The sequence below is a fragment of the Natrix helvetica genome (genome assembly GCF_964273705.1).
Source record: "Natrix helvetica genome assembly, chromosome: 5".
NCBI classification, from domain to species: Eukaryota; Metazoa; Chordata; class Lepidosauria; order Squamata; family Natricidae; genus Natrix; species Natrix helvetica.
The window spans coordinates 34,113,884-34,127,379 of NC_138551.1; the positions used below are offsets into that span (position 1 = coordinate 34,113,884).

Sequence of the window (13,496 nt, forward strand, 5' to 3'; positions counted from 1 at the left end):
TTCTCCCTGATTACAACTAATCCTGCCATGCATTGTATAATAATGAGGCAGAAATCAAAACTTGCATTTCCTTTTACTGACAATATACCAATAATAATTGGCCCAGCATTCAACTAGCCACTGAAAGGACAATATATCCTATTATCTCATCAATCATTTTTGCTATAATATACAAAGAAATCAACAAATAGAATTATGATTTAAACATCTTGCATTCTTTCTTTACTGTTGCATGTCTTGTAAACTGAGCAAAATATAATTCTGCTGATCTGTTTGTGAGTTCACTATTTTTGTAGGCCTTCTCAACATGAGATAAAGAAACTCTTAAGGAAAAGGATGTGTGAAGGCAGATTTTGTTTGTACAAAATATTCTTACACATGAGATCTCCAATTCTTTTTTTCTAGCCTAGACACACACACACACACACACACACGTGTGTGTGTGTGTAGTGTGTGACTGCATGTGTACTCCCTGAATCTCTCTGTATCTTTTATACAGTTTATGTACTTACCCTACCTTCCATTCAAATTTATAACAAAAAAGCTTTAAAGAACCAATGTTGTGTTAATGCTAATGTATTAGTCCAGGAGTGGGAAGAATCACATTTCTGTTCACTCTTAGCCATAGGGAGTGATTTTGGGTCAGTCACTTTTGCAGCCAAATCTATCTCATAGGATTGTTGTAGGAAAAATAGAAAGCAGTTTAGCATATGCTATCTTGAGTTCTTGAATCAAAAGTAGAATATAATAACAAATAAATAAAAGATCATTCTGTTAAATAACCTTTGATTTTTATTCAGATTCTGCAAAAATAATTTTGGGTTTATTATTTGTAACTTTTGATTTTAAAGCATCAACCAATTTCTTTTGAATGTCCAATAAAACAGGCTTCTCCAACCTTTGCAACTTTAAGATTTGTGGACTTCAACTCCCAAGCTTTGCTGACTGAGGAACTCTGGGAGTTGATGTTCATAAGTCTTAAAGTTGCCAAGGTTGGAGACCCTTGCAATAAAACATATTTTCCCATGTTGTAGCCTTTCATTTGTAGACCCACTTTCAACGTCAACATTCTCTCTCTTTGTCTTCTCTGATAAAATTTGTTCCTCTTTTGCCTTTACTTCCCAAACATCTTTTGAGCAGTCTATTCATAGAAGGAAACATTGATATTGATATTGTTGACATTAACTTCTGATTGAATTTTTCAAAGTTATTCTTCAGTATTTGCAGTGTTATGTTGTTTTGTGTCATTCTGTTGGTGTTATAGCTGTCAATCTTACTGACCCTAAATTTAAAATCCCAAAGAAAATTAAAAGAAAAATGTTTTCAAGGAAAGAAAAAAATGTAATAATATGCAGAGATTACCGTAGTAGATTTTAATTACATTTTCCAGAAATATCTAAATGATCCCAGACTATAACTGTATTTACCCATAGCTCTTTATTGCTAGGGGGAGCCCGTTTGACGTATCAAGCTAAAAACGGAAAGATCATGAGTTCTAATCCCACCTTAGGCACAAAGTCACTTGCATGACTTTAGTCAGTTACTTTCTCAGCAATGAAGGAGGAGGTAATGTCCCATCATTTCTGAAAAACATTGCCAAGAAAACTGTAGGGATTTGTCCAGGCAGTCTCCAAGAATAAAAAATAATTGAAAGGGATAAAAAAACCCATGGTTTTCTCACCAATTTTATGGGTTTGCATGATATAATGAATGATACATTTTGTTTAAAACATTCTAGACTAAAATGTTAGACTCAACTCTCAACAGTAAATGAATAAGAAACCAAGAAATATGCTGTAGATTAGCATTTGGTAGAACAACCATGAAAGCCTTAGAATTTATATTCAAATGTCATGATCTATCTACCTACAAACATCAGACTTATGCTAGCTATTGCATTCCTTGTAACATTCTATAAAAGTTAAAGAAGAAATAGGATAGGAAAAGCTGGATACTATTGAAAATTGATGTTGGGGAAGACTCCTGAGAATGCCATGGACAGTCAAGAAAATAAACCAATGCGTCATTGAACAAATCAACCCTGAGTTCTCACTTGAGACACAAATGACCAGGCTCAAATTATCCTACTTCACACACATTATGCAAAGACTCAGATCTCTGGAGACAGATTAGGGATAGATCAACATAGAGAAAAATATATTTATGTGGTCACTAGGAACTGAAAACTATTCAATGGTACATAATCAACCAACCAACCGATCAACCAACCAACCAACCAACCAACCAACCAACCAACCAATCACACTAGTAAAATCCAGCCTTTTCCCTTTTGGAAAAATATAAGAATATCCAATCTCCATTTTCTGAAAAAATGTAAAGGAGAAAAAAAAATACTCTAATAATAAAATAGAATGGGAACTATGATTTTTTTTTAAAAGGTGGTAATTAGAGAAAACCAAATGTGATATCAGATAACTATTTAAGAAAGTCTATTAAGAACAATTTCTACAAAGCTATTCTCATTATCAGCCCTCTTTTTCCTTTCTGTTTTCTACCTTAGAATCTAGTCTTCCCCAGCCAAAACTCTAATATTTGTCCATCTGTTATTATTAATAATTATGGTTATTAGCAGAGAGGTTGAATAGACTTGGAAGAACACACAGTAAGGAACCTGAATCTGTGTGTGTAATTGTGCATTGAATGTTATATGAGTACATGGGAATGAATTTGTATCTATATATTGTACTTTGATTAGGGAAATGGCATTAGGCTGAACCATTGAGAGATTGCCTGTATTCTGTTGTGCCTGCCCATCCGATGTGCTCCAATGAGGTCGGATTGCTTTGCATCCCATCAATTAAGTAATATTACCTATAGGGAGCCAGGAAGCATAACTTTTCTTTTGCTACACCTATCCTTTGGAAGAGCATCCTCTAGAGATCCTTATGGCTCCACTTTTTCTATTTGCACACAATCTTGTGTTTGGATGGGATTACCAGATTGTCAAAAGGAGGACACATCCTCTTTTTTGTCCTTGTATACTCCATTCAGCAGGCATTAAAATCAGGTATTATCTTGTTTTTAAAGTATCTCCGAGGAAGTTGACTTATTTTCAGTAGTCAAGCGATATTGTAAATTGCCTGCTTCTTCTTTTTTAATCTTGTCTGTCAACTAACTCAACAGTCTAGATTTGTTATTTATTTCCTGATTCCAGCAATCAGCTTCAATCCAGATCGTTATATCTATGATCACTGTAGTCTGTGGAACACACGACTCACCATATGTGTCTATTGTGAAATTTCTACCTCAGATCTAGCCTTTCCAACCCACCTAATTATTTCCCCCACCCAATTATCATTCGGATGTGTTCTTGAAAATAAAGATTTGTATAAAACATATTGCGATTGGGAAAAAAGGACTTTCTGCTGCTAGAAAAGTAAGTTCATATGCATGTAGGCCTAAAATATATTTTTTGCTGTTTTTGTGATATTTTTATCATGGATGCCAAAAAAATTAAAAGTTATTACATCTTTCTTTTTCCCCATTTTTCCTCATTTCCAATTATCCATGTCCTCCATTGCATGTTCAGATATTCAGTAGGGTAGACGTAGTCTACATGGAGAAGATAATCCAAAATATAAGGATTAAATCAAGTTATAGTTAGCAACTAACACCTGAAATCCCACCAACAACCAACACAGCTCTTGCAGAATAGATGTTACGCTACTGAACCTGCTAGCACTGGTGAGGGCAGCAGCTGCTTATATGCCAGTTTTGCCTACTGTGTTGTGTTCAAGAGTAGCCCCGTGTATAGCAATTTGCAATCATCTTAGGAGTCAATGAATCCTGATCCAGGAATGGGTATCACTGGCAGAGCTGCAAAGCCGACCAAAGATTTTCCTCACTATGAATTCCACTTACCCCACAAAGGTTTAGGACAAGTCAGGACAATTCAAATTTCATACCAGCTCTTTACAGGAAATGTAAACTTGTTAAGATGATTTGCTTTGAAAGTAGTGGTTTTCTGTACCAATAGTAGCTCTGACTTCCTGGGATTCACCTGCAGTCATTTTTATTCCATATACTCCCTAACTTCTCTAAGCACTGGATCAAGACTTCCACATCACTTCTGCAGCCTGATAGCTGATGATGTAAAACTATGTATTTATCAGCCTATTGATGATACCAGGCTTTAAACTAATGAATGGCCTGTTCCAAAGGTTTCATGTTAGATGTTAAATAAGATTAATTTGTAGGATGAATAATGGGGTACCCCATAGAAATTCATTCCACAAAGAAATTCATTTCTTCGCTTCTTTGAGTGTCATTAGTTCAAAAGAATCCCAGGTCACTTTGAAAATGTTACCTCTGTCATCACATGAAATTCTACTCATTTACAATCCAGTTCATGCAGTACTGGACATTTACAATCCATTTACACATAGTAAATATGAACAATTTTGTTCTGAAAGTGCTCCTAAAAACTAGCAGGCATTTCTTCTGGAAGGACCCAGGTCACACTAAATAATGCTGCTGACTAGCACCCTGAGGAGGCAATAAATGTGGAGAAGTAGTGACACTTTATATCTCTTACCATTACAACATAGACCTAGAGTTGGGCTTTTTTCCTTTTGTGGCCGTTGTTGGTCTTTGCCTTTTCCAGTAATGCTGGATATATGTATCTTGTTAGGTACTTCCATCTCTTGGAGCCCTTCAGCAAACCAAGGAACCCTATAGATTGGCACTCAGGAGCCATCCTATGAAGCACCAAGTCTTTCTATTCTATAATTCAACCAGGCTAGCCTCACTGTTGCCCCCTCCATTGATTGCTGGGAAAATCCCCACCATCCACTAGAAATCAATTGGATTCATCAGCTACCTAGGATGGATTAGCCTAATTGATTCATCCTCCCTATAGAGATTAGGGTGGCCACGTGTTCCAAGAGGGATTAAATAATGAACTGACAAGGGACTGAAGGACTGATGTTGATGTTTTCATCTGTTACATCATAAACTAATTGGTTTGAGAACAGCATCATATTTGTCAACCATCTACTTTCTCTTTGTGCCAGGTGTTATTCAGAAAAGACAAAATTTAATTAGACAAGTGACATACATGCTTATAATAATTGTTTATCACTGAAAAAAGAAGTCACTTTTCAAAAAAGGATACTTTTTTTACTTTATATACTATAAGTTGTAGGCCTCCTGTTTCAGAAGATCACCTTATTTTCAGGGCATTGGGTTGCTCCTGGTTCGGCCAGGTTCGGCCAAACCAGTAATGGTAATCTGGCAAAGCGCGTGAGAAGCGAACCAGTACCGGTTTGCGTAGGAACCGACTCCTGTATTATAATACTATCTCATATTCTTAAATTCCAAAGGAACATTTTATTTTATCTGTAAGCTTTATCTCTTGCTCTCCTTCAGGATACACATAGTACTCCTTTACTCCACAATAACAGTCTTGTGAGATGGATTGAGGTGGGAGAAAATGATGGGGCAAAATCACTCAGTGAGTTTATGTGCTCAAGAATGAAACAGAACTGCAATTTCTCTACTCACAATCTAAAACATTAACTGCTGAACTGCACATAGTCTATTATATTTTTATAATGTAAGCACAATTAAGTAGATATTTAACAGAAAAATACAGACACATTACAATGTTATAGCATCTATACTTACATTTTATGTCAATGGAGAAAAGACCTACTTATTAACAAGATATTTTAATTATATAAGCTGATATCTGTGATGACCAAATCCACATTTAAAACAGCCGTTATAGGCATGTGGATGGATGGAGAAGTTTGAACAGCAAAATGCTTTGCAATAACTATATTGTTTTATTTAGAAAGTTCATAAATAAAATGAACATAGTAAAAAAAGTTACAATTTCCAATAACACAGACTAAAATGTTTATTTCATTTATGTAGCATTTTCATGGAAATTAATAGTTGTTAATTAATCCTGATTTCATCATGACTTCAGTTGACTATAAAAAGGTCAGTAAGTTGTATTGGATCCTGGAAATATGGTACATAATATTTATTTGAAAGAAGCCTATGGCTTTCCCCAAGTGACTTAACATGAGAAGGTCTAACATGAAATTCGCAAAGAATGGAACAGATAACTTTTTTTCTTGTCTACTATTTCTTTTGTAGACATGGAACTGCCTTAAATTCTGGGTTGACTTTGGGGTACGAACAGCATTTATCTAGTTTTTTTCCCCACTGTTGGAGTGTACATATTGTATGTAATCCAGGGACAGAATTCCAGGATATCGTCTGTTGCTACTGTTGTTTGAAACTGTATACTACTATTAGGACTTTGTGCAGTAATTACTAACTGATAACTGTTATAATATTACCGGTGATAATCACATATTATAATTGTATAATTTAATAATGGTTAGCAATAATAAAATGCTAATAAAGCAGTTTTACTTGGAACAATGACACCTTTTTCACCATTAAACATCTGCATCTGCTTAACTGAGATCCTTCATAAGGATTCCATAGGCAGACAAAATGCCAAATACAGTCTAAACATCTGGCTGACTGTGTAACAAAAAATAATTTATTTTATTATATAATTAAATAATTGTTAAAACAATTGTTACACAAGAAAGGTACATTATTTAGACATTTTAATAATAGGCACTTCATAGCACTTTCTGGACCACTGGGGAGAGTTGGGAGCTCTACTTCCTTCATGGGTCAAACATAAATGAAGGAGTATTGGAGACCATAGTCATGATTCAGAGTATGTAGGCTGCTGCATTCATCCCATATTATTTAACGTATTTTGCTGGGGGAGGTCATCCGATAGAACTAAATGGACTTATTTATTTAATTAAAGGATGTACAGACCTATCCATTTTAAGACACAACTCTAGGCGACTCACAGCAGTAAAATCACAAAACCATAAAAAAATAATTCCAAGAAGTAAAAAATAAATAAATACAAACATACACAAAAGAATCCACATTATGTGAAAATAAATATAAGTATTTATTAATATAATTAATAAATATTAACTAGATTTGTAAAATTAAGGAGATATACAACAGTTTACACATTCATGCCATATAAACATTCCATGCATTCCATATATAAACACATACCACATATGGTATGTATATCATTCCATATATTTCTATGTAAATAAAAAAATTGAAATATCTTCTCAGAAGTGGCTCTAGAATTCATGGCTACCATGACGGCCGTGGACCAATCCCAGGTTACCCAAAACTCAACATAAAACAGTGGTCATATAATACAATACAATACAATAGTAGAGTTGGAAGGGACCTTGGAGGTCTTCTAGTCCAACCCCCTGCCTAGGCAGGAAACCCTATACCATTTCAGACAAATAGCTATCCAACATCTTCTTAAAGACTTCCAGTGTTGGGGGATTCACAACTCCTGGAGGCAAGCTGTTCCACTGATTAATTGTTCTGTCAGGAAATTTCTCCTCAGTTCTAAGTTGCTTCTCTCCTTGATTAGTTTCCACCCATTGCTTCTTGTTCTACCCTCAGGTGCCTTGGAGAATAGTTTGACTCCCTCTTCTTTGTGGCAACCCCTGAGATATTGGAACACTGCTATCATATTCCGCATCTGGTGTTCCTATCAGAGCAGCGGCTGCATGATTTGAAATGGAGGGAGTTTTTGGTGTCTCTCTTTGTCATGGTGACATCACACCCTGATTTCCATGGGATTTTCTAGAATTGCTATCCACTGTGGAAGACTGGGCTCATTAGATTGGTCTACTACTGACAATTGATGGACTCAGATGGGTTTCGGGAAAAACTAGCAGCTATTCCTGTTAGTCTGCTGCAAGTTCCATCCAAAGCCTTGGTTGCTGCTTGCAAAAGAGAATGGCTGAGGAGTTGGATTGGATTGCACTCATACAACTACTCCTCTGTCAGGGATCTTGTCACTCCCCTGTGGTTTATGGAGGAGCTCAGGGAGATGAAATCAGAGAAGAGACATCTAGAGCAGATGTGTTCAACCCACAGCCCATGAGCCGCATGTGGCCCTGGTCAGCTAGTAATGCGGTGCCACAAGATGTAATAAAAAAAAATGAAAAAAAATGTTGTTTATATAAATTGACCATATTATATATTTTAGAAACAGCCCAAGACAATTACTATTCACTCAATGTAGCCCAGACAAACCAAAAGATAGGATATTAGAACAGCACTGGCACCCAACCAAGGACAAGTCAACAACAACATGGGTTAGAGTCACTATTAGAACTTACCTTGTGGCAGTAAGGCTAGGACTTCTCCACCCCATTGCATTCAGAGATTGTTGCCCCACATACCTGTTTTGGGTGAGACAAGCCCTCTTATGCATGGGGAGCAATTTGGATAAAATCGCTCCAATTTGCTTGCAGTTGGATGCTGGCCTTGCTGCATATCCAGAGAAAATGTCTGTGTGAAGTGTTGGTTATTGGGAATAGTTTGAACCTCTTGGACCTGAGGAAATGGACTGAGTGCTTTAAATTGTGAACTTAACCACCAGTTTTTTAGATTAATATCATCCTGGCTTTGAAAGTGGTCCAGAGTGTAAGAGTGGGTTCTAGCAGTAGTTAATTTTTCTTTGAGTGAGGAGGTTGTTCCTTTACCTCTTAAAGAGGCTTTGGTTTGCCCCCTCCTTCAAGAGCCATTGCTGGATTTTACTATACTGGACAACTTTTGCCCAGTAATCTAATTTCCTCTTTTGGGACAAGGTGAATGAGAAGGTGGTTGTGCAAACAGTTTCAGAGGGCACTGGATAAAGCAGATTATCTGGATCCTTTACAGTTAATATTCAGACCTGGGTATTAGGGGAAAATGGCATTGGACATAATTTGTATTGATCTCAGGCATGGGAAGGATGGAGGTTGTGCATCCATTGCTGTATGTGACTTTCTAGTACTTTGCCATCTTTGATGCTGGAGGGAGTGGCAACCTGGGAGTCCACCTAGATTCATGACTCCTGTTCAAAGAGAAGGTGATGGTCATGGCTAGGAGGGTTTTTGCACAACTTTGTGCTATGCGCCAACTGCATTTCTTCCTGGATTGAGAGACTGTTCATGGTTACCTATGCCCTAGTCACCTCAAAATTGGGAGTACTGGGTTACATTAGAGTGTAGATGCACTCTACATGGGACTTCCATTAAATCAAGTTCCCAATCCCCGGTCCGCTATGGTGGGGCAGGCAGTTATGTATACTACTAGAAGAGCACATACTACACCTCAGTGACATGCGGTGAGGTTTATGGCTGGTGAGGCTGGTGATGTCATCAGGAAGGTGGGGAATGGGACCACGTGTGCTGGAGGCTGAGGCTGCCTCAGCCTCCAGCACACGTGATCCCATTCCCCGCCTTCCTGAGCGTGCTCCGTCGGTTCGCGCTCTGCAGTCCTCGAAAGCGACTGGGGAACGACGAGAACCTTCCTACCTCTGCTGGACTTTGCGCGCTCCTCGCGACTGCAATAGACATCCAGAAGTGGCAGGGGCTGTTGGGCTGGAAGCCCAAATCCCATTAGCCACAAAAGCCGCTTCTGGACGTCTATTGCAGTCGTGAGGAGCGCGCAAAGTCCAGCAGAGGCAGGAAGGTTCTCGTCGTTCCCCAGTCGCTTTCGTGTCTTCGTCATCCAGAAGCGCCGACAACATTTCTGCCTCCGCAGCTCGCGGGCACGGACAGACGGAGGTAGCCAGAGTGGCGCCGAGGCAGTCCGGCGGGCGAGCGACTGAGGATCAGGCTGCCTGATCCTCCATCGCTTGCTCGCTCTTTCGTCCGCCCGGACCACCTTGATGTCGCTCTGGCTACATCCGTCCGGCCGCGCCCGGGAGCTGCGGAGGCAGAAATGTTGTCAGCGCTCCCGGATGACGAAGACACGAAAGCGACTGGGGAACGCCTTCCCCCAGTCGCTTTCGTGGCTTCATCATCCGGGAGCGCCGACAACATTTCTGCCTCCGCAGCTCCCGGGCGCGGCCGGATGGATGTATATAATATTATAATATAATATTGTAATTGCTTGAAAGAAAATGGGAACTTTGGCAAGGTATAGATTTCTTGAACCTGAATTGCTACACTATACAATATAAATATTGAATTAGGCAAATCTTCTTACCAGTCTGTCACATAGAATAAAGTTAGCAAATAAGATTTAGTCAGGAGTAAATCTGAAAGAATTAACACTGGATCTAATGCATAGGAAACAGAGAGAATTGCTCTACTGTATCTGCAATCCTGCACAATAAATACTCACCCTGTTGGTGATTTTTTTGCCTTCCTTGACTTCTACTGCCAAACCAAGATCAGACAATCGGCAATGACCATTATCATCCAGGAGGACATTTTCTGGCTTCATGTCCCTGTAGAGAATTTTGTTGGAGTGGAGGTGCAGTATCCCACAGATAATCTGAGCTGAGTAGAACATGACTCTATCCCTTTCCAAGCCTCTTTCACCCACATTGTAAATGTGATATTTAAGGTCCCCACCATTCATGAGGCTCATGACGAGACATAAAGCAGCTTTACTTTGAAAAGCATAAGCCAGCGTGACAATGAAACGACTGTTGACTTTTTCAAGTATCTCCTTTTCAAGAAGAGCCATACTTTCACCCTTTTTTTTCTTCAATCTTTTTTTGTCCAGCTTCTTGCAGGCATACATCTTCCCGGTACACTTCACCTGGACAGCACAAACCTACAGCATGTTCCATGCAAAAGAAAGAAGTCCAAGTGAGTCATTTATATTGGGAAGCAGAGAGATGGCAGTGACAATTCTGAACTGCTTTAGTGCTAACTTGAAAATAAAGTCTCTTGGCTGGAATGTGTCCTAGCCTTTCCACCTACTTAAAAGCCTAAGTAATAACACTACATACATTTTAAACTAATTAAAAGTAACAAATTAAAATTTGCATTTTGTCTTGCCTGTTACAAGTTGTCATAAGTGCTTATATAAGCACAAAGGTGAGGAATAAATTTCATAAACAAATAATAGAATTATTTAGTATCTCATGAAAAATAAAAAACATGATTTCATGTAAGCAATTCTGAGCCAATTAAAAGGAAAGCTACATATTGCTCCTGAATAAGTATTAGTGCAAAGAAAATAACCAGTGAAAAGGACTAAAACAGGGATATATAACAAGGAACCTTGTTTATGCAAAACATATCTAGTGACCCATGGTCTAATGAATTTATTTAAGTACAAAAGCTCATCTATATACACAGCATGTAGACTAGATAATTGCTTCTTACCTCACCAAAGCCTCCCTTGCCTAATATTCGGAACTCTTCAAAGAATTTATCATTTATAGTTTGCCGCTCATAGCCTTTCCACTGCAAGAATTTCTCATAGAATGGACTGGCCTGGAAGCCCTCAAAGGGTTTCCCCTTAAGAAAGACTTTTGTCTCTTCCCTGGCCAACTGCAGGAGGTTCTCAAAATCATTTGCGGAGGCTGACTGGCATTTGTTGGACAGGTCCGTACTAAGAAATTTCAAGTAAGTGTTGCTAGCATTCTTCAGATAAATGTTGAATGTGCCCTCTAGGAGACTAGTCTTGATGCTATCTTCTGATAACTCCCAAGCAGAAATTTCATCCATGAATTCTTGGGCCAACTGGTATTCAGGCACAGTCGCCAGGTATTCTTTGAAAAATGTCTTGCCAATGGGCTGCTGCTCACAAATGCTCTCATATTCCGGAGAAATTGAACTCTTAATTTCAACACATTCCTCAACCTTAGGTAGGTTAATGCTCTTGCGCCGCTTTTGCATATCCTTGGCGTCCACATCTCCAGACTTCCTGGCTTGCAAATATGCTGTGTTGGCAATCAGATTATCAAGTCCCCCCATATCACACATCTTGGCAATCAATTGGAGTAGCAGAGCTTGCTGAGGTAAAAACACTGGGGAATCTTGCGGTATTTCTCTGGGTTTTGCTTTTTTGTACCACCACCTGGTTATGTGTATAAGCTTCAAAGAATAGGAAGGAGACTGCTGACTCCACTATTAAATACCTCTGAAGGATTTTCACTAAGTACCTTTGAGGTGTATGTACCATTTGTGGAAAATGGCTAGTAAGAGGTTTCTCTGTAAGGAGCTTTAGGTTTGCTATCTATAGCTAAAGGGATGCCATCCCAGGAAAATCTCCTCACTACTTCTACCACTATCTAGTGTTCATTTCTCAATTCTGAGTCTACAATTTATGTCTAGAAATGCTAGATCATTCTATATTCTCCTTTTTAAAAAAATCAGTTCTGATATCAGTATCTTCATTAAACCAGGCAAAACAAATGGCATCATAGCATACTCTAAAAACAGTTATGCAAAGTAGGCCCCCTATAACTGCAAAAATGTCTTTAAGCCACATAGGATTTTCAGGATTTCACAAAAGTCTGTCTTCAGAGTTTTCAAACAGCAATTTTGGTAAGGAAGAATAACTATTTTTAGTGACCACAATTCACTTTAAACTAAACCTATTTTATGAAGAACTTATCCAAATAAATGCTAATATTATAAGCTGCATCTTTATAAAAGCTTGCTCCTGTCATCTACAATTCCTTTACTGGATATTCAAATCCATTTAGGAAAAGTATATGTAAATAAATCTTTATAGAAACTCTATAAATCATAGGCCCATATGGTTCAAACCAGACAATCTCAATTTCTCACAACCTGGCAGGGAAAAAAATATCTCACATTAGTTTATAACAAATCTGATAGCTGACATTAAAAACAATTCTTGGCAGCATTTTTTTAAATTTAGCACTTGAACTAATGGGATTACAAAGGGAGCTGGTAGCCATCTCTATATTTAGAAATGTCTCACACTTCATTATAAGAAACTGTTTGATTTAGTGGTTCTCATAATGTTTTCTAATGGGCTTAGTGTACATGTTAACACCATACAAAAAATGTTCTTGTTCTCATTTGGATTTACCAATCATTCTGAGGTTATGTTAGCAAAAAATTCCAATTTCAGAATACACAATATTGTATTTTAATTATACAAGAATACAAAATATTTACAACAGTTGCCAGTGGATATATCATTCCTGTAATATAATATTCATTTGGAAATAATAAATACTAACTGCAATTTAGAAAAGCAATCATCAATTAAAAATTATTTAATATCACTTCAAAGCTAGTTCAGTTCAGATACAATGCCAAAGCATGCTTTGTGCAAAGTACTATGTAAAATTGCTTAATCTTCTAGATATGTTAACAGATATTTTTAAATAGGAAAAAGGCAGAGTAACATGTATAGCTTTGAAAATATTATTTTTTCATATAGTTAATATTTTTGTATAGATGAATATAATCTAGTAAGAATTGTTTGTTAATACAATAAAAATAGTCATTAAATATGAGTAACCTGGTCCTTAAATGATTTTTCTATATTTGTTAGTATTATCTTCTTTGGTAACTTCTCTTATTTCTGACACTTTTAAATATTATTGATTCAAAGAAACTTATTTTAACTTTTCAGTATTTTGATACAATAAATTTGTCAGCTAATTACAATAGAAAATT

General features: G+C 37.4%; 1 protein-coding gene across 2 annotated transcripts in view; it reads right to left on the minus strand.

Moving 5' to 3' along the window:
- The window catches only part of GRK7 (G protein-coupled receptor kinase 7), a 34,625-nt gene extending 22,067 nt beyond the window's left edge, over positions 1-12,558 (minus strand). For both annotated transcript variants that reach the window (XM_081953583.1, XM_081953584.1), the window contains exons 1-2: positions 11,220-12,558; positions 10,225-10,662 (exon numbers count right to left, since the gene is read on the minus strand). In XM_081953583.1, the coding sequence (XP_081809709.1) occupies positions 10,225-10,662; positions 11,220-11,822 (1,041 nt within the window). In that variant the 5' untranslated portion in view covers positions 11,823-12,558. The remainder of the gene's footprint in view (positions 1-10,224; positions 10,663-11,219) is intronic.
- Between the last annotated feature and the right edge of the window lie 938 nt (positions 12,559-13,496).